This window comes from Plectropomus leopardus, chromosome 19 (genome assembly GCF_008729295.1).
Source record: "Plectropomus leopardus isolate mb chromosome 19, YSFRI_Pleo_2.0, whole genome shotgun sequence".
In the NCBI taxonomy this organism is placed as follows: domain Eukaryota; kingdom Metazoa; phylum Chordata; class Actinopteri; order Perciformes; family Serranidae; genus Plectropomus; species Plectropomus leopardus.
This window is the reverse complement of record NC_056481.1, coordinates 15526126-15546932: the sequence shown is the minus strand read 5'-3', so window position 1 is coordinate 15546932 and position 20807 is coordinate 15526126. Positions and strand designations below refer to the sequence as shown.

Below are 20807 nucleotides of genomic sequence, written 5' to 3'. Positions count from 1 at the left end.
GATCTTGCTAAACAAAATGTTTTAGACCTATGCAGTACCTTTAATAATAAAAATAATAAACGTATATTTTAGTAAAGAAAACTATCACAACAGATGTGCTGTAATTACAAAAAGTGGATTCCACTGATTAAATGCAGTCTTTCTGCACTGTGAAGAGGGGAAATCTAGATGTTCACAAAGTCTGATGAATGACAGGTTGTTTCTTCAATGCAAAATAGATTTGGGGTTTAAAATTAAATCAAGCTGCTTTATTTTGGGGTTTAGTGAAGGCTGGTCATTTTTGACCCTTAGGACAAATAGATCATAGTGTTAAGACAATACAAGGGTTAACATTTTCACCCGCTGGGTGGCAGTACAGCACACAGGCCTGTCGCCGTTGTGTGCATGTAGATCTGCTAAAGCCTGTCAGTGGTCCATCCATATGATCTGTCGATCTACAAGTCGCTTCCTTTCCTGACGCAAGCGCCCGGCAAGGCTGTCGCACGCCTTTATTTGTGGCAGCAAAACTGGATTTTATAACCATTCAAAGAGGACAGACACACCACAGGATAACTTTCACAAGGACGTAGGTGAGTCTGTCTCAGCATGTGATTAAACTATTCGTGGTTATTCTTCGCTTTAGTGTGTTCACCGGCGACACATGCGGGAAGGCCCCGTGCGCTCTGTCGGCTTCTGCTAGCGTTAGCTTAGCAACAACCCCGCGCCACGTTAGGGCTGTATTGTATTATCAGATATAAATAAGTGATAGCTTGCTAATTAATAGGCTATGCGATGTCTTTACGCTTTTTAGGTGCTGAAAACGTATTTTGCAGGACTTGTTTTTGTAACTTAAGTCTGTATTTCAGTTTTATTTGCTACTGGTGATCCATCTGTCAGAGCAAGATGACTGTTAGCCTAGCGAAGGTTGTCGTTGCATAGCACGTAACTTTATAGACGTAGGTTGCTGACAGTATCTGCACGTAGTTGACTTTTCTGGGAACACTGCATTAATGCTAAATTTTGCAAAACTAACCTCAAAATGTTTACGTTTTATCAAAAGCTTGAAAGTATCCCCTGCCGTCACATACTGAAGCAACCCAGCTAACATTTGTTGCTGCGTAGAAACAGTTAGCTAACGTTGGCTAGCCAAATAATAGTTAGCTTGGCATAACGCCCAAACAGCGTTATTCCGTTAACCATGTGAGTGATATTGTTTTTCCTAATTGCGTGATGGCAATACTTTGTCGCACCATTAACCAACATGCAGCAACATTTAAAATTCACCCGTTTAATCAAAAGTTCTTTTTTAACTGAGCCACACCACTTAAACCCTTTAAAACCCGAGAAAATAGGTTTGAGTTCATTCAGAAAAATGGGAGGACGGCAGTGAGCAACTTGGCCCAAAAATTAGTAAGACATTAGTTAAAAGTTACAAGAAAGACACCGTAAATAAGCTACGAGAAGTGTCAGACTAAAACAAATAAGTTAAAGACTCGAAAAAACTGCAGAAAACTTTTTAAAAAATGTTTGTGTGTGTGTGTGTGTGCTGGGGGGGGGGGGGGGGGGGGAGTCATTTTTGCCAATCACTTTTTACAAATTTCTTCTTTGAATGAAATCAAATTTACTTTGGCTTTAAAGGGCTGAATAGCTTGTTAAAGGTATCTGAGCGCAGCACAAGAAAACCAATGTCGAACCAGGTTTTAAAGGGTTAAGCTTGCAGTCTTGAGCACAACAAATTGAATAAAATATTAGATATTTAGTTGTCATTCAGTTCTGATTAAAAATACGAAGCTATGCTATTTTCCTACAACACCTTTCTTGCTGCACAGATGTAAATAGATCAGCTGGAATGTTTTTAATACCATTTCTCACATCTGCAGTTTTGTCTTCACAGATTGACGACTTCCTTCAACAATGTCTCGTTTCTTTGCCACTGGGTCTGACAGCGAGTCAGAGGAGTCCTCATCTGCCGATGAGATCACCCCCAAAGCGCCCGGAACCACTTTCAAACAGTCAGTACAGCTTATAATAAAACCTAATAAAATCATCAGGGCTCAAATTCTACAATTGTAGTAATCTCACACATCCATGTTGTTTTCACAGGTCGTTGCTTCTCAGTGATGATGAGGAGGACACTAAGAGAGTGGTGCGCAGCGCCAAAGACAAAAGGTTGGAGTTGTATCTTTTCAAGCAGCATTTCTTAAAAACTGCACATATTGTCTCAAGCTTTGTTTTTAACACTTTCGTTTTTTATTCTAAGGTTTGAGGAGTTGACCAACCTCATCAAGACTATCCGCAATGCTATGAAGATTCGAGACATGGCCAAATGTCTGGAGGAGTTTGAGCAGTTATGTCGAGCCTTTCTCAAGAGCAAGACTATAGTGGACAAAGAGGGTGTTCCCCCTTTTTATATTCGCCTTCTGGCTGACTTGGAGGACTACCTGAACCAGGTCAGTAGCTCAGAGTGAAACCGCAACTGAAGATACCATCCATGCAGTTTCTTAATGTGTTTTTATTTTTATTTTTTACTGTATATTAACCTTTGTCTGACATTATTGGTAGTCCCCAATTTTCTTATGCAATGTAAATGATATACATAATTTTCTTTCCAGCTTTGGGAGGACAAAGAGGGCAAGAAGAAGATGAACAAAAACAACGCAAAAGCCCTCAGCACACTGCGTCAGAAGATCCGCAAGTACAACAGAGATTATGAAACAGAAATCGCTGCATACAAGGAGGTAAATAAGGAAACTTTCTTTCCGTGGTGTTGTGCTTTAGAACATACAGAAACTTTACTGGTTAAGCTATATTAAATACACTTCTGGGCAGAAGTCAGGTGGGGTGCTATTACAGTGTGTCACATGAATTTGTGTTCAAATTTGTGTGTATTACCACCACTTATATAGCTGCTTGGTTTCCACTGGATCAAACTGTGGATGTACCGGGCAGCTTCCATGTGTGTAACTGAAAGTGCATCAGGAATCATCGTTGATGAACAAAGGTAAAATCTTAATGTCTTCTCTCTGTCTCTCTCTCTCTGTTAGAACCCACAGGAGTCTGCTGATGAAGAGGAGGAGAAGGAGGCAGAGGAATCTGGTAAGCTTGCTGTGTATGCATATTTTTGTGTTGTATTCTCCAAACTCAACAAGCTGCTGCAGAGGAAAAAGAAAAGCTCATGAAGAGCTCTGCCTACGCTGTGTACAGTTTTGGGATTGGAGGTTGTATTTTATCACAGACGCGAGTGCTACGTAGCAGCTTTATGCATTTCGTGAAAAACACTGTTGCAATAATTGTATTAAGATCACAGGAGAATATCTACATGTTAAGACATCATAATGGTTTTAGGAGAAAGATAAGATTGCCTTCATTCAGACAGTGGGTAAGTTGACTTGTTACAGCAGATCAGTGCAAAATTAAACATAAAATAAAACAATTTAAAAAAGAAAATAAAAACAAAAAATATAGAAAAGGAGAATATAGATAGAAAAAATAAGACCTGAATTTCCCAACTATCAGCAGACTATACACTGTAGACTATATATGTTATTGCACATTGCAACTTATTGCACCAATTATATACAATATTGCACAGATTTGCATCCTAAGGTAGATTTAAGTGAAGAGTGCTCATGGTAAGTGGCTGTGAATTGCAAATAGACCAAAAACAAGCGTTGCTGCATAATTTTGAATAATGCCAAATAACAGACTTAATGAATAAGTGCAAGCATCATCCCTTAAATTCACCCTACTTTTTGTCCTACAAGGCTCATCTTCTGACAGCGAGGGAGAGGCAGGCGATGATGGTGTGTCAGCCAAGTCCTTCCTAAAGAAAAAGCCTGAGGCCGCCCCAGACGCCAGCAAGTTCCTCAAATCTGCCAAAGGATCCGGGGTAACAGTCCAGCATGCCTCCAAGAGAGAACCACGAGAAACCTGTAAAGCTCATTTTAATGTCAGCTAATGTAATGGAGTTTTTCTCACTCAACAGGATGAGTCGTCCTCTAGTGATGATGATGACGATGATGAAGACTGGGGCTCAGATTCTGTAGACAGTGGCAGTGAGAGCTCCGATGAAGGGGAGGGGAAGAGCTCTTCCCTGGCTGTGGTCTTCCTCAAAAAGTGAGTCTCCCTCTCCACATATTTTGTTTTTGGTTTTCAACAGAAAAAATATGATCAAAGGGCAACACTGCAGCACAAAGCAAAACCTCATGGATACTTTTCGTGGATTTCCTTTGTAAGTATGTGTTGCCTCCGACAGATTATGAATCACATCAATTGTCTTCGTCTGTTGTAAATTAAATACATTGGGGGTTTTGACTGTTGGACAAAGCAAGAAGTTTGTAAGCGTTTTTTTAGGACACAAGCGATATGTACACTTACCACCACACGCTGTGTGTTCGTCCTCAGGACCCAGGAGACTGAGAAGACCAGTGAGAAGAGGTTGGGGAAGAAGAAGAAGCCCAAGAAGAAAGAGCGGCTAGAGGAAGAGGCTGAGGAGGAGGGAGGAGAGGAAGTCGAGGGAGGTTGGGAGAAGGTGAAGGGAGGCGCCCCTATGGTCAAGGTAAAAGAAGAGTTGATAAAAGTCTGTATAGATTTATTGCTAACAATGCCACTGTTGCTAAAACAAGATGGAAGGAGAAATGGCGTATGATGTATTTCATCACCCTTTTTTTTTCTCGGTGAATCAGTTTATGTCGATATTTATTTTCTGATGTTGTGTATTCCATCTCTCAGGAAAAGCCGAAGATGTTTGCCAAAGGAACAGAGATCAACGTACCCGTGGTGGTGAAGAAGCTGAATGAGATCCTGCAAGCAAGAGGCAAAAAGGGCACTGACAGGTAAGTAAAGCTCCGCTTAAAAGGTTATATGGGCGCACATATTATTCATAATTTAAAGCCCTACTCCAGCCTGTTTTACTTCCTGTTTTTCGGTTAATGTTCTCAAACAGAATGGGGATGTGGTTTTAAAAAAAAAAAGCAATAAGTTAATGAAATATCCCAAGTTGCATAGCGAATCCTTACAAGGCAAAGTGACTGCCAAGTCGGAAAGTCTCATTATCGTCACATATCTGTAATATTTCCAGTGAGTGTTATACATTGAAATCAATTATGTAGATGTAGATATTATACATATCATAATTTCTGATCCCCACTCCTGTTTTCTCCGTCTGACAGGGCTGCCCAGATTGAACTGCTCCATGCTCTGGCGAACATCGCTGCTGAGAATAACTTGGGCCACGGTGTCGCGGTCAAAATTAAGTTCAACATCATCGCCTCCCTGTACGACTACAACCCCAACCTGGCGGCCTTCATGAAGGTAAGACCGCTGTTTCTGAATGTTACGGGTTCTGTAGTATTCAGTGTTTGCACCAGGGCTTTGAAGAATTAATCCAAAAGGATTTGATCAGTATATATGATGTAATAGAGCCAGTGAAATTCATGATAGTATTTCATGTTGTGAAATCAAGAAGCAAAAAACAATTTAAATGCACCAAAATGTGTTTAACTGTAAGGACTCTGATCCTTTTGTGTCAAATGAAATATTTCTGACGTTGTTTACCTGCAGCCTGACATGTGGAAGAAGTGCCTGGAGTGTATTGACGAGCTGCTGGACATCCTCTTTGAGCACAGCAACATCTTCATTGGGGAGAACATCGCAGAGGACAGTGAGAATCTGGTCACCTCAGACCAGGTATCATATCTCCTCTTTCCAGTCTGTTACATTTGTGGTATTTTTGGGTGGCAGTGTGTGCTGGTTGATGTCTAGACCATTCTAAATCTAAGTAAAACTATATCTGTTTCTGTATATGTAGGATATGTGGGTTTGTATGCATTTTTTTAATGTATGGAAGCACACTTTGTTTTTGTTTTTGTTTTTGTTTTTTTAGTTTACATGGTATCTGTGCTGGTGATTTATGCAACGATCGCAAATAGCGATCATACTAGGCTATTTATTTTAAAAAAAGAAAATAGGCCAAACCTTTTGTCACTGCAGCAGTAATTTTGCCATGCTGGCAATCCAAGGGAGCTCTTTTGCTGGCTTCCTGGCTTTGCAGTATTTCGTTGTGCTTTTTTACCTCGCTGATCCTAATTTAAAAAAAAAATAATAATAATAAATTGATTCATTTGTGGGGGGGTTTGTCAGCCCTTCAGGGTGCGTGGTTGCATCTTAACTCTGGTGGAGAGAATGGATGAAGAGTTTACCAAGATCATGCAGAACACTGATCCCCACTCTCAAGGTGAGCCAAACCAGAAAACAGACTCAACAATTATTTTTCATTTTGATCATTATCACTTTAGATGTGAAAGTAAATCAGAGTATTTGCAAATCATGCTGTTGCAAGAATCCCTGAAGTGTGTGGCTGCATCATTTTTGGCTTTCGAAAAGCTCTTCCTTGTAGCTCATTGCTCTTTTCTCTGCTCCTCTTTCAGAATATGTGGACAATCTGAAAGATGAGGGTCATGTTTGTGGCATCATCGACCGACTGCTCAACTACATGGAGAACAAGGGCAGCACTGAGGAGATTTGCCGCATCTACCTACGCAGAATCATGCACACCTACTACAAGTTTGACTACAAGGCTCACCGGCGCAGCCTGGGCCTTCAGGGAGAGTCCAAGGTGAGAGAAGCTCTGAAGTGGTACAGCCTGCTGAAGGAAGAAAGACGCTTCACTATATAACAAAAAATAGATCCTCAGTATGAGTGTGTTTGTATGTACACAGAGCTGTGTGTGGTGTGCTGAGTTGTCTCTCCGTCTGCTGTTTAGTCTGAGCAGGACCAGGAGGAGAGCGAAGGGGAGGACAGCGCTGTGATCATGGACCGTCTCTGTAAGTTCATCTACGCCAAGGATCGCACCGACCGTATCCGTACCTGCGCTATCCTCTGCCACATCTACCACCACGCTCTGCATTCACGCTGGTACCAGGCCCGCGACCTGATGCTGATGAGCCACCTGCAGGACAACATCCAGCACGCTGACCCGCCCGTACAGGTAGGCAGACGGTATTTCTTTCGGGCGTATTGTCCTGTGGTGCAGCTTTGTGTCTAAGCATCCGTTTTCTCTCACTTGTGTAGATCCTGTACAACAGAACCATGGTCCAACTTGGCATTTGCGCATTTAGGCAGGGCATGATTAAAGATGCCCACAATGCCCTGCTGGACATCCAGTCCTCCGGCCGTGCCAAGGAGCTCCTGGGTCAGGGTTTGCTCATGAGGAACATGCAGGAGAGGAACGCCGAGCAGGAGAAGATTGAAAAGAGAAGACAAGTAAGTCCTGCATAAGCAGAAAAGATACGTACACATTTGCGTAAGAAATCAGAAATACTTGATGAATCTGGGGGAAATTGGAATGCCTTACAGCTGCTCTTATACTGTAGAAAGGAAGAAGAAAAAAAATGTGCATTGTGCTGCCATTAGTAATGAAGCTGTATATCGATTTCAAGGTATACCGTGTTATAAAAATTGATATTAACATTATTATGATGTGTACAGGGAGACTTTTTTACACATGCTTTCATTTTTAAAAAATGTTTCAAGTTTTAATTTTAAACCACTCAACCAAATGATAACATAGTTAATAATAATAGTTATAATAGTTAATCAAACTGATAATGATAATTCTGTAATACCTTGATACCACAACATTTTCTGAGATGGTTATTGTGCCATGAAAATCTCACACTTTTGCAACCGTAGCTACAATTTATAGCATTATATACATATAATTTTAAAGGTATAACAAATTAGAGATGTTTTGTTTAAATATGTGCAAGTGTTAAGAACAAATAGTAGTCTATAAGTCTTGTCTTAAAGTTACAGTTGAATTATTATTGAACAAATAATGAAGAGGGCTTCACGTCAGTGTTGCGTTTTGTACAGTGTTGCGGTTGAAAGAGTACAGTATTGCACAGTTAAAAATAAATGATAATAAGTCATTTATAGGTTATATCTGCTCCTGAGGGGTAGTTTCCTTGTTGATAACTCGCTTGGTGTGATCTGGCTTTGCTGAATAAATGAGAAATGGTATACCTTTAAAGGTATACACGTAATTATGCATAGACTCGTGCAGGAGTAGTCTCTCTCATTATGACCCACTGGGAGTCTGTAGGGGTGTGTGTTTCTGCAGAGACTCTGCCCTCTGCGTGTTTTTTCGTCTTTTCTTCCTCTCTTCTGTGTTTTGGTCATGTTATGGGTGTGCACCCCCACAGCGCTCATGTGAGGTCGGGGCATAATAAAAAGGTAGCGACCAGGCACCAGACCGGCATCAGACACAGCGTCAGAAAAACACAGATATCGTGAGGTAAAATACCAACGATTGAATCTGTGGTTGGATCTTTACACATAGTACTCAACAACCCTGCATAGTATACCTTTTAAGGTTTATGTAACAGAGGTTCTCATTTTAATAGGGCTCTTCGATCATGTTATACAGGAGCGTTGCAGCCGTTTTGGGCAGAATCAGTGAATTTTAGCCATCTTAGTGCCACAATTCAAGGTTTGGCAATGTCACATGTCATTGGGTCTACCACCGTAGCCCAGACTGAAATATCTTGACAACGACTGGATGGATTTCCATCAATGAAGTACTAAGACTCATAGTCCCCAGAGGATGAATCCTGCCCACCTTTCCTTTAGTGCCACCATGAGGTTGACATGTTTTAGCTAATTACTTAAAGGACAGTTTTGATGTCAGGTTGTCCAGAACTTTACCGCATTATCATAACATTTCTGTTTCTGCCTCACAGGTGCCATTCCACATGCACATCAACCTGGAGCTGCTGGAGTGTGTGTACCTGGTGTCAGCCATGCTGCTGGAAATCCCCTACATGGCCGCCCACGAGTTTGACGCCCGCCGCAGGATGATCAGCAAGCAGTTCCATCACCAGCTCAGGGTGGGAGAGAGACAGCCACTGCTGGGTACGCAACACGACCCCTGACGACTTTTACCACCGACATGTTTAATCCACGGAGAACCCAGAGAGGATAACTGCATCTGTCTTTGTCCTTCAGGACCCCCAGAGAGCATGAGGGAGCACGTGGTGGCAGCCAGCAAGGCCATGAAGATGGGAGACTGGCGCACCTGCCACTCATTCATCATCAATGAGAAGATGAACAGTAAAGTGTGGGACCTGTTTCCTGAGACGCAGCGAGTGCGCGAGATGCTCGTCAGGTTAGCACGAACAATCGTCGTTCGATCTGATCGACTTCTTGTTGCGGTTTAGGTTGCGTCTTAATGATTTGAGAAATTAAAACTTTTGTTTGCTTTCTATCAATTCAAATGACAATGAACACTCAGGTCATGATTATTTTAGATCATGCTGTGATGATTTCATTTGGCAATTCAATGATTATTTACAAATATACAGGTGCTGCCATATTTAAATTCATTTTTATGAATTTCATGTTTGCGTTTCCTTCTGTAGGAAGATCCAAGAGGAGTCACTGAGGACTTACCTGTTCACATACAGCAGTGTATACGACTCCATCAGGTAAGAGCACGATGCTAATGTCAGTCACTGCTAAAATGCTAGTTTGTTTCAATCAGTGTTTTATACGTAGCTTTCAGTCGAAGCCTCAGTTTGTATCCACTTAAGCTGCATTTCTACCAAATACTTTGATTACAGAACCCTTAGAACCGGTGTGTTATTGTATGTACATGTACTTTCAACCTAGATCTGTTCATTGTTTCCACCGCACAGAGTACTCTTAACTTAAGCTGGATATATTACTGGATGGAAATAGCCGCGTCATAGCTCCTTCCAACTCTAGCTGCAGTTCTTCATTGATGATGCAGAGGACGTCTACACCTCGCTCATCGTCCGCTGAACAGAGTTGTATGCCAACATTTTCAGTACAAAAAAAGAACAGGCTGGAGTGTCTCAAGTGTCTGTTACAATCAGCGGGATATTTAATAAAGCAGATTTGTGTATTAAGTCTTCGTAGAGCATGGGTGACGAGGGTAGTTGTAGGCCACCTTTTAGTACTGGATCAGTGTGCTGCGTACCTCAACAGAGCGTAACAAAAAACATGTACAGAATTCAACTTCTTCATTGGTACCTGCCACAAATTTTAACAATGGAAACACAACAATAAAAAGCAAGTTTTTACTGGGGGAAAAAAAATAATGTTCCATGTTTTGTGTTTGTCCTCCAGCATGGGGACACTGTCTGAGATGTTTGAGTTGGAGATCGCCACAGTTCACAGCATCATCAGCAAGATGATCATTAATGAGGAGCTCATGGTAAGTTTCATGGGTTCTTTGTTCCGTTTAAGTGTAATTAATCATTTTAGACACAACACAACATCCATAACATGATTTCCGTTGCCTTTTTACATGTTTTACCTGCACAAATTTTGTTTCGATTTGTGTGATTTTCTTTTCTCAGTTTAAGAACTCTAAATATTTTCTGTCCTCTTGCCAACAGGCGTCACTCGACCAGCCCACACAGACGGTGGTGATGCACCGCACAGAGCCCACCTCCCTGCAGAACATGGCTCTGCAGCTGGCAGAGAAACTGGGCAGTTTGGTGGAGAATAACGAGCGTGTCTTCGACCTCAAGCAAGGCGTCTATGGAGGCTACTTCAACAGAGGTGAGTTTGGACAGCATGCTTCACTGTGTGCCATATTTACCATGTATGTCTGCATGTTGTTTACGTCAGTCTTTTTTTTGTCAGTAAACGTGTCACATAAAAGCCCCTCTCCAGTGCCATGAATGCTGTGCTTTGTAAAATCCCTGAAACATTTCTTGCTATTTAAGCTTCGTAAGCGCTTTCTGAGAAGCAATGATAACTGCTTGTTCTTGCATTACAGATCAGAAAGGTGGTTACCAACAGAACAAATCTTACAACAGAGGTATGTGCTAAACAGAGGTTGCACTTTGATACAAAAAATAATGTTTTGACCATTTGATGACCTGCCCAACATGCATCTAATCCTCTGCAGATGCTGTTAATTTGTTACTTCTTTAAACTATGTTGCTGACTTTGTTTGCATTTAATCAGTAAGTTAACATGTAATGCATTAAAATGTTGGATTAAGGATAAGGGTCAGGTTATGTCCTAACAGAGGTAGTTTTTAGTGTTTATAGACACGATAAATACGGGGATAATGTTGCACATTTTCGGACCGTCTCTCTCGGATAACAGCCATAGTGTTGCTTTGGTTGTTCACTTGAAAAATGAATGAAATTGTGTCATGAATGAAAGAAAGAACTGGAGGAAGAAGTTCAAACTGTGGCGCCTTTCTCACCTCTACATTTGTCCAGTCACTGCATGAAGTAGGTGTGAAAGTCTGATTTTCAGTTTCCAGAAGTTACAGATATCATAGGACAGTACTCAATCCAAGGTCAGCAAGTTGAGGGAAGGCGTTTCAAAGCTGTTTCACAATGTAACAAAAAGTTCTGAAGCATACTGGCAGCTAAAGTTTATTTTAAATAGTCCTTATTTTAAGTAGTAATTTTAAATTGATATTGCAGTGCGTAAACCATTTAAATGATTAAATTATTTAAATTGATTTTCTTTTTGTCTTACGATTAATTGTTGCCACGTGGCAACTCCTCATTAACGCTTTCCTGTTTGCATGTTCACAGATCAGAAAGGTGGTTACCAGCAGAATAAGGGAGGCTACCAGCGAGGCGGCTACAGAAATCAAAACCACCAAAACAATTACTGAGCTTGAAATGTGTGAATTTCGAACTCTTCACCTGAACCAGTCTTCATTCCATAACAACTTTAGTTCCTGCGCTCGGCGCTTGGCTGTGTGCTGTTTCTCTGTCACTTGACTCACAACAGCTTTCAGCTGATCCTGGAACAGCTGAAAGTTTTCTGCAGTACAAGCCCTTCGCACTGCAGCTGCAGAGTGTGGTATTTCAGAACAGTCGACTTCTCTGGACAAACATGAAGAGTTTTTAAGGTTATTATTGCTAATAGAAAAAAGTAGTGTGGCTGGCTTGTGGCAGCTCAGTCAGGTGACAGACGCTTCAGGTATTGTTGACTTAAACTAAATAAACAACTACAACAATGACAGTGTTTTGAGTTTTCTTTTTCGCAGTTTTAATTAAATTTTGGCTGTTTTTATTTTGAATTTTCAAACAAATCAAAGCATGAAACAAAAAGAAAATTATGTAAAACCCACTTCCTACTCTCAAAAAAAAAAATCATTACAGGGTTCCCATGGATCCTTAAAAAGTCATACAATACATTCAGTTCATTCATCTAAAAACAAAAACACCCTAAATTGACAAAAATATCTCAATCTATCAGAAGTCATAAAAATAGGTGTGATATCATGAATTATTTTTTTCTGACCCATTGCAATATCTCAAAATAATCTCAAAACACTTGTTTTTAAAATAATGCCTTTTGCATGAATGTGATAAGAATAGAGGAATCAGTAATACCCATTTACACTCACCCCATCCTATCAAATGACAAAAAAAAAACAAGCTTTTTCCAAAGCAAACCAAATGGAAACTTTTATAATAAGCTGTTCATTGTTTTTTCTGTTCCACTAAAAGTTTTGAATTTGTTCAACTTGACCAAAAAAAAAAAACAACTTTATTATGTTACAATAAAAATAGGGGCAACATTTTTGCTAACCTTCAAAATTTGGTTGCCTTTGAGATTTTTAATTTTTTGTAAAAAAAAAAAAAAAAAAAAAAAAAAGCCTAAAATTCAGTTCCAAGTGCCATTTAAAAAAATTCTCATAGTCTTGTCTTAAGCTGTAGGAAACCTGTGCTAACATTACATCTTGTGATGGTTGCCAGGCATTTTATGCATCAGTTGACAAATGAATTTGCAATATTATTTTGCATAAAACAGAGGAGGTCTGTCTTGAAATAGATCTTCAATAATTTAATGTGTCTGGTTTTCTATGCAGTAAAACTGTTGCTGCTCCCTGAGATATAATCCTAATTCTTGATGTTTAATAATAATTTTCTAATTTAATTAGGCTACAAACTGAAGGAACTTTTATTTAGAGGACTTTAAAGACACAACTAGAGTGTGTCTTTGCTTTATGAACAAAATGTGAAAATGTACCCAAATGCTTAACATATTTACACTATAAGATTTGGCAATGAGAAAACCCTAAACTACACATGGCAATAATCCAGAATTTCTGAAAGATGCACACATTTTGTTGGAGGCTTTCAGCCAAAATATGTAGGTGTGAGCTATGCAACACGGAAGACTTATTATATTAAGAGTGCCTTAGATTTTTCCTCTTGTTGAAACAGGTCTTTATTCTCTAGCAATGTATGTGTGAGAGCCTTACTCATCCAACCGCCACACGGCAAAAGGTAAATAGGTCACAGCTCAGCCAAACATTTGTGAGACTCAGAAAACGACTAACCAGCAAACAACAGACTCAGTCACTGTCACTTCCATTGCCATAGTCTCTTGTTACTAATTAGTTGTAATGAACTTTTGTTGTTAGGCAATGCATTTACTGCATTGGATTAGCAGGCAAAAAGGACAGAAGTAATCAATATGTTAAAGCAGTTTATTACTATAAAACAAAGATATTAACAGTATTTAATGTGTGAACCTGATTGAGCCATCTCTACCATTTGGTTTAGGTTTGTCATGCATTTGTTACTATAGTCCCAAGAAACTAAAAATTGCAAAAAAAAAAAATCAAATGCTTTTTACTAGGTGATGACTTTAAAGGGTTAAAACAAATATTTTCACACTTATTTTCCCCACTTGTCAATAACTCATTGTTCAGTTTAAAATATACACACTCATTTTGATCAAAACTACACTACCTGTTGCAATTTCATTTGCGTTATCCATTTCACTTAAGATTTTCATCAGCATGCAGTATTACAAACCCAATAACTCAAGCAATATGTTAGTGAACCTGGATTTTAACTTTTCTTTATGTTCCCATGTGGCTCCCTTACTGTCACTGTTTCCTGATTGGGAATCTTAATGTGTGTGTTCATTTGTTCAGCACCAGTGCCTCTTCTCTCTTTTCCCTTTTAGTGGCTAATCAGCTGCGTCTCCTCAGACTCAGTCTCCTGTAGAGCTCTTTCCTCAGTAGGTCCCTCTCTTTGCGGATTCCCTGCAGCACCGTGCGGTTCTCTTGAGCCCGACGCACCAGATACGGGAGCGTGTCGTCCACTGAGCCATATGGCACTGACTTGTAGACGGTATAACCCTCCTTAGCTGCAGGGAAGAGAGAGTATTTTAGAATTTAAATCCTGACCATAGCAGCTTAAATGAAAAGAAATTGATGATCAGAGCTGCTGTCCTATAACTTAAAGTTTGCAAGTTCAGTGATTCCAAGAATCATGAATCATCAGGCTGTAATTAAAAAAGGCACCCTTGCAGTAAATTTAAAGAATGCCATTTGAGACACAGCTCACCCAGTGTTAGAGAGACATGATCACACATGCCCAGCAGCTGGCCGAAACACACCGAGCCTCCATCAGAGTCAATCCCCAACTCCTCCATCCTGATGATGATAAACAAAACAGCTCCGACATATAAGGCAGTAGTACCCAACCTGGAGCTCAGGACCCCACTAGGGGTCACTAGATAAATTTTAGGAGTCATGAGAAAATTAAAGGGGCACAAATTCATCTGCACATTGATTTGTGCAGATGAATTTTGCCTCCTCGAGCAGATCCTCTAATTGCGACGCCTGCTTAGGATGAATCAATTTTGCAGATTTACTTCATTTTCAGACTTCTTAAAAGTCTTAAGCCCCAACTGATGCTTACTCAGGTGACATCACTTGAGGAAACAAATTCATGCTATAAAAGGTTTTACTGAATTCTTGAAGACTAATCTACAATCTGCTTATTTTTTCTGTTTGTGATTTTAGAGTTCACAAGGCTAAAAGGCTGGGAACTACTACTATACAGCATCAAGGGACATTCAAGTAAAGGTAAGTAACATTAGACCACAAAGATAAATATTTGAATCATTAGTGGTCCTGGTTTAAAACAGATTAAAAAAAATCATCATATTCATTCATTATATTAAGTTTCTTAAAGCCGTAGGGACCCTCTCAGATCTACTCTAAATGAGTCCGATGTGATTTCCACATCATGTGGTCTAACCGTTTGGCAGCTCGTCTCACTGACTCCTCATTGTGAGTGGCGACTATGATCCTGAAGTGATCGGGTTTCTGGGATATTTCTTCCAGCATCACATCCAACGAGCCGTTGTAACTGCACAAACACAAACACATAATATGTGTTGGTTCACTGTCTAGTTTACTACATGCAACAGTTACTTGCTAATGCACCTGAGTTGAATTTAATCAAGATTTTTAGCATAAATTCAGGTGCACCTGTAAAACTGACCAAACCCACATTGCTGCTAGACTCAGTTTATGTAATTTTGTTATTATCTGAGATGCATCTGTGTATTGGAGACCTACTGCTTCCTATTCACCTGTCATTAGTGTCCTCCCAGCACTGGTGGACGGGGTCAACACGACCCTCCTTCTCTGCCAGCTTTCTCTCTTTGTCCATGTAGGCTCCTCGTACCAACTTGACCCCCAGACAGAAACCTTCGTTCTTGGACAGAGACAGCGCTTCCAACAGGAGAGACCTGGACTCCTGAAAGACAGATGGAGAGGGAGACATTTGATAATGTAAGACGATATTTACATAGTCTTTTTAAAGGAATACTTCACTTGCAAAATGACCATTTTTATATCAGTTAATCACTGCAAGTTATGTTGAATTATGGAAGAAAACTTTGTTTTCTTGCATGCTTCAACATGCTTCAATGTTGAGTTAAAAAAAGGCGAGCAATCTTCATGAATTGAAGTAAATGGGGGCCACATTAAAAACAGCAAAACTATATCAAAACATCCTCTTACAAACATTCTTGTGCAGTATACTTCCCAAACACATGCATTTTCACGGCCCTCTTTATTTAAATTCATTTAAAAAATGTTCGCCGTTTTTGGATTCTCTCTTTTCTTCATAAATGTTCAGATATTTGTAACAACGGGAGGAGAAAAAAACAGAAAAGGAGATTAAAATATTTGCCTTCAGATAACACTGATAAGTGTTCCAAATCCAGACGCCATCTTTGTTAAACTTCTTCATCATCGCCATGGTGACAAGAGAGAGGGCGGGGTTCATGTAGGTGTACTCAGCATCAACCAGGACTCTGACTTTGTTTACACTTGCCTAAAAAAAGCAAAATGAATCTTAAGTGTCAATTTGTTGAAGGCGTGAAGTAGAGATTCAGAATTATGTGAATTTTCCCATGATCCTCCTTATCCATACCTCTGCTATTTTGTTGAGTCTCTGCAGGCCACAGTGGAAATGGACAACTTCACTTTTATCTAAACCAGGGAAGTTGACTGTCTACCAACAAAGGTCAGAGGTCATTGAACAGAATCAGACTCATCAACACTGTAAAGTATAAAGTGAGGTATATTTAGTGTTACTGGGTTATTTTTGGTGTACTGTGGATGCACCTCTCCATCCATAGCTCTGAGGAGCAGATTCAGGTCATACGGTTGTTTTGCGATGAGGGTTGTGAGTTTCACCTTGATGTAAGCAGCACAGACTCGTCAGTGGGAAGAAAAACACAAAATTCAAGAACAAACCGGAACAGCGGTGCACACATCAAACACCAAAATGTGTATTTTTATCTTTTTTTTCCCACGTCCTTGAACTACATTCAGCTACTGTTTTATCTTAAAAGCCTGGGAATTTTGCAAATTATACCAAAATGCCCAGAAAAGTCATCACTGTACCAGATAAATCCAATGTTAAAACCACCCTCTATTGAAAGATTTCTAAAGTTAATCAAAAGGTCTTTCCTGTCATTTTTTAAAACATGCAAACATGTTAGTAGCAGTTCAATTAAAAATGATTCATTTTCTAAAAACATTTTCTGACCGCCTTACACACAGCTCGGGGCTGATCAGGGCCGTGATCTTCAGCTGCATCATTGGGTCTTTGCTCCAGGTGTTGTTGTGGGAAATCCGCACGCATTCCAACATTGCCTCCATGTTGTCCTCATATCTTTTCTCTCTGGTTATGACCAAAAAAAGGAACAAAAAGTTATAATGTATCTCCCTTTTCCATATACAAATGCATCTCACTTGTAAAGCAGTAATTTTCAAACATTATGTGCTCCCACTATGACCAGCACTACAATACAGTAGTGTAGGCAACCCTATAGCCACGCTGTACAAAAGGTAGCACTAAAACTGGCACTCAAACTCGGTCACACAATGCTGCAAGGGCCAGCGCCTCATCAGGAGCTGTGGAGACTTCACCGACGCTGTTTAAGTGGCCGCCAGCACGTGTGTTGATGGATCGTCGAGCCACTTCAGTTTCAACAGAGCTGCTCAAAATATATGGATATATGCGCCGGCTATGTTTATGAGCCTGACAGTGCAGCGGGCTGATATCAAAACAAAAATATTACATGAAAGTCAAAATTTATTTTAGAGATCTCATAGTTTAAGTATTTTCATTTGAAATGTTCCATTATTTTGATAGCATTATACATACATTTTTTAACAGATATTTCAGAGATTCCTCCCCTTACCACTAGAGGGAGACTCCAGTCGTACCATGGATGTATAAAGAGAACTGGATGCAGCGTTAGAGGCCAGGCCCTGTTCATTACTATGAAAGTTCCTTTGTGGCGTGTTTGTGTGTAGCGTTTGGATTCTACACTTTTGATTCCCCTCCGAGAATCGCCACCTTAACGTGGTGGAGGGGTTTGTGTGCCCCTGTGATCCTGGGAGCCGTGTTGTTGAGGCCTAATTGCCTCTGGTAGGGTCTCCCAAAGCAAAGTGGTCCCAGGGGAGGGGCCAGACTAAGAGCGGTTCAAGGACAACCATGACTGATTGGCACTTTTGTAAGCAGAGTACCTGGCCCTGTATGGGGTCGATGGATGGATGGATGGAGTTTTGACACTGTGTCAAATTGGCTTTTAAGCCTGTTACACTTACTGGCGACTTGAGAGGTACACATGCCATAATTTTAGAGGAAATGTGCGTGTTGTTGTGTGTGTTGTTATGATCCATCCATCCTCTAATATCAGCAACAAACAGGCCGTGATCTAACTGTGTTACCCCACAGTGAGGACAACAGCAATCACAATCTAAAATGCGACCAACAGCTTTTATCATGTTCTCTATCACATTTATTAGGCAACATGTTGACAGCCGTGTCTAGACAGGTCTGTCCCTCCAGGAGCTGTTGGCAGTTAGCCAGTATCTCTCTCTCCCCTGACGTCCACCCTGTTTTATTTTGTGGTATTTCATTTGCCTTTACCTTAATTTCCCTTTTAGTCATGGAAAATACTTTTAGTTACAACCCGAAAGTGGTCTCTCTTCCTTGGTACAGCCCTGAGCCTGGTTGTGACAACCTGATATGATCATTTTACACCCAGTTCTAAGAAAAAACTGTGGTAGATGCACTATAAATCCCACAAGGGCACGTGTAACGACATTAATGTTAGACTGCCAAAGGGAGGAGCATACGGAAGAAAAACCAGCACCTCCACTGTTTTTATTTACTTCAGTTCTCTTTGCAAATTGGAGGCTGATGACTTTGCTCAATGCCAAGTTAAGTTTGTTGCATTTTGATTATTTTTCATGTTTGTATACATTAGGATGTAGTTTTTGAGTTATTAAGAGTCTGTCGTACCCTGTGCTCTCTCCCAGATCCTCCTCAATTGGCACCGCCAGCATGGGCCTCAGTCCCAGCAAGCTCATCTTCTCCATGGACTGAGCGATCTCGCTCTCATTCTCTCCGGCCACAAACTGGGCGTACACGGTGGGCCGCAGCAGCATGGAAAACCCCCTCCGCCCCAGGAGAGTGCGCGCGATCGACATCAGCTGTACGGTGAAGTGGAGAGGAGGAGAAGGAGAATGATGGAGAGGAGGATGGAGAGGAGGATGGAGAGGAGGATGGAGAGGAGGATGGAGAGGAGGATTGGGACTCATGAGGCGACACAGCAGCAGTGGTGGAATGTAAGTACATTACTCATACACTGTACTACAGTTTTGAGGTACTTTTACTTAACTTGTATCTTTTTATTTTATGCTACTTTTGACTTCTTGTTTAATAAGCAGTGTGTAGGGTTTAGTGGCGTCTAGTGGTGAGGATTACAGATTGAAACCAGCTGAAACTTCTGTGTGTTAAACGCAAAACTCCCGGTTTGGATTCCTTTAGCATTCATTGTTCTGGGAGGTTTTACCGGGAGCTGAATCATCCGCAGTCTCCTCCTCCCCAAAACAGACCAGGTGATGTTAACTAATCAAAAACGGAATAAAGCTTTTCCACGTTTTAAATCATTGTTTTTCCGATGCTGTTCAGCTTGTTTCAGACCGGCCACAACTCCAATAACTCCTACTGTGAGCTCAGATTTTTTTTCTCTGATAACTTGAGATAACTTTATAAATTATTTCAAGGCTCCAGCTTCAAAAATATGAGGATATGCTGTTTTTCTTTTTATTTAAATGTCTTTGTCAAATCAAACAATCAAGAAAATAATCAGTGAATATATCCATCGTGAAAGTAATAGTTGCAGTCCTATACGAAATCATAATTAGCTCCACATCAACCAACTACAACAGTAAAATTCTGACTTTACCTTAATGTACAAGTAATAATAAAATAATGACATAATTATATAACAATCACAGGAAATTTTTACTTTTAACACTTCAAGTACATTTCCCTGATTCAACATATTATACATACTTTTGTTTATTTGTTATGGCTAATTTATTTTTTAAGTAACATTTGCAATTTCAGGACTAGACTACATAAGTATTTTCAGCATACACTGAGGTATTAGTACTTTTACTTATTAAATAGAAGATCTGCATACTTCCTCCATGGCTGCACAGAGGTAGTTATTGTGCAATGTTGCACCACAAGTGCAACTATAAAAACAAGGCAAGACAAGACAACAGTGAGTGGCTTGACACAATTCCTATTAAAAGAGTATCAAAGATTGAGTAAGAAAATATTAAGATGTGTCTCTCCATACATTTTCAATCACTCGTCAGTCTTACTCATCTAATTTTCCTCCCAATAATCACAAGTGTCTCACCTTTCCACAGTTGTTGACGAGCACAGGGAAGGAGCAGAGGCGGAAGACGCCCAGCGCACGCAGAAGCTCTCCCCAACTCTTCACCCTGAAGGCGCTGGGATCCTCAAAGGCCAGAGTCGCTGAGAGAAGGTCGGGCTGCTTGACTGCAACCGTCCTAGAGGCCGCGGTACCCAGCAGCCTCCATGACAAGAGGTGAGGGACCGAGGGACGCAAACGAGAGCAGATCATCCTCCCTGGAAAAGTGTGTATGTCTATGTTTATGAAGTATCCTCTCAGCTTGAAGGTGGCGTCTCAATGATTATAAGTGCCAGAGGGAATCCTCCTTTGTTGAAATGTTAGCGTGTGTACACTAAGGAGGCTGTGCATTAAATAGGAATGCAATAATCCAGAGAGTCAGAGAGGCATGATCAGAGGCTGGGTGGTCAGCTAAGGAGGAAGAGATGATCCTGCCGTATCAGAACCTGTTGGAAGAGGAGAAGGATAGCAGTCGCTGGATGTTAGACACATTATCAGTGACAGTGAGTTTTTTTGAAACAAAGCAAAAACAAAACAGCCTAAAAGAAACAGGACATTTTAGATGAGGTGTCTGCTTGGCTACTCCGAAAGTACCAAACGCATCTGAATTTGACACTAATTGCAAAAGAAATAAGTCAGGAGAAGCACCTCACACTCCTTCCCAAAAGTGTCTCTCGGAAATGACCTAAACGATAGAAAGCTAAGCAGGGGTGATTTGAGGATTTGCGTGTGAACCAGTAAAAGCCATCATCTTTTGGCTT

General features: G+C 40.5%; 2 protein-coding genes across 2 annotated transcripts; one reads left to right on the top strand and one right to left on the bottom strand.

The window, feature by feature from the left end:
* The first annotated feature begins 448 nt into the window (after positions 1 to 448).
* eif3c (eukaryotic translation initiation factor 3, subunit C) lies at positions 449 to 11998 on the top strand. Its single transcript, XM_042507580.1, has 23 exons — positions 449 to 569; positions 1874 to 1991; positions 2083 to 2148; positions 2240 to 2429; positions 2592 to 2717; positions 3024 to 3075; positions 3744 to 3868; positions 3965 to 4095; positions 4384 to 4537; positions 4711 to 4814; positions 5151 to 5292; positions 5542 to 5667; positions 6121 to 6214; positions 6408 to 6595; positions 6743 to 6967; positions 7051 to 7242; positions 8721 to 8892; positions 8986 to 9145; positions 9399 to 9464; positions 10129 to 10216; positions 10401 to 10566; positions 10787 to 10828; positions 11565 to 11998. Exons 2-23 carry the CDS (start codon positions 1894 to 1896, stop codon positions 11645 to 11647), a joined length of 2790 nt encoding a protein of 929 aa, XP_042363514.1. The 5' UTR covers positions 449 to 569; positions 1874 to 1893; the 3' UTR covers positions 11648 to 11998.
* A 1468-nt stretch (positions 11999 to 13466) lies between these two features.
* Positions 13467 to 20767, bottom strand: prodh2 (proline dehydrogenase 2). The gene is made up of 11 exons (XM_042507582.1): positions 20695 to 20767; positions 20032 to 20492; positions 18618 to 18808; positions 16859 to 16985; positions 16424 to 16495; positions 16230 to 16310; positions 15987 to 16130; positions 15382 to 15548; positions 15045 to 15155; positions 14346 to 14434; positions 13467 to 14145 (listed from the first exon to the last, which is right to left on the bottom strand). The coding sequence occupies exons 2-11, from the start codon at positions 20257 to 20259 to the stop codon at positions 13970 to 13972; spliced, it is 1386 nt and encodes a 461-aa protein (XP_042363516.1). The 5' UTR covers positions 20260 to 20492; positions 20695 to 20767; the 3' UTR covers positions 13467 to 13969.
* Positions 20768 to 20807: the final 40 nt, after the last annotated feature.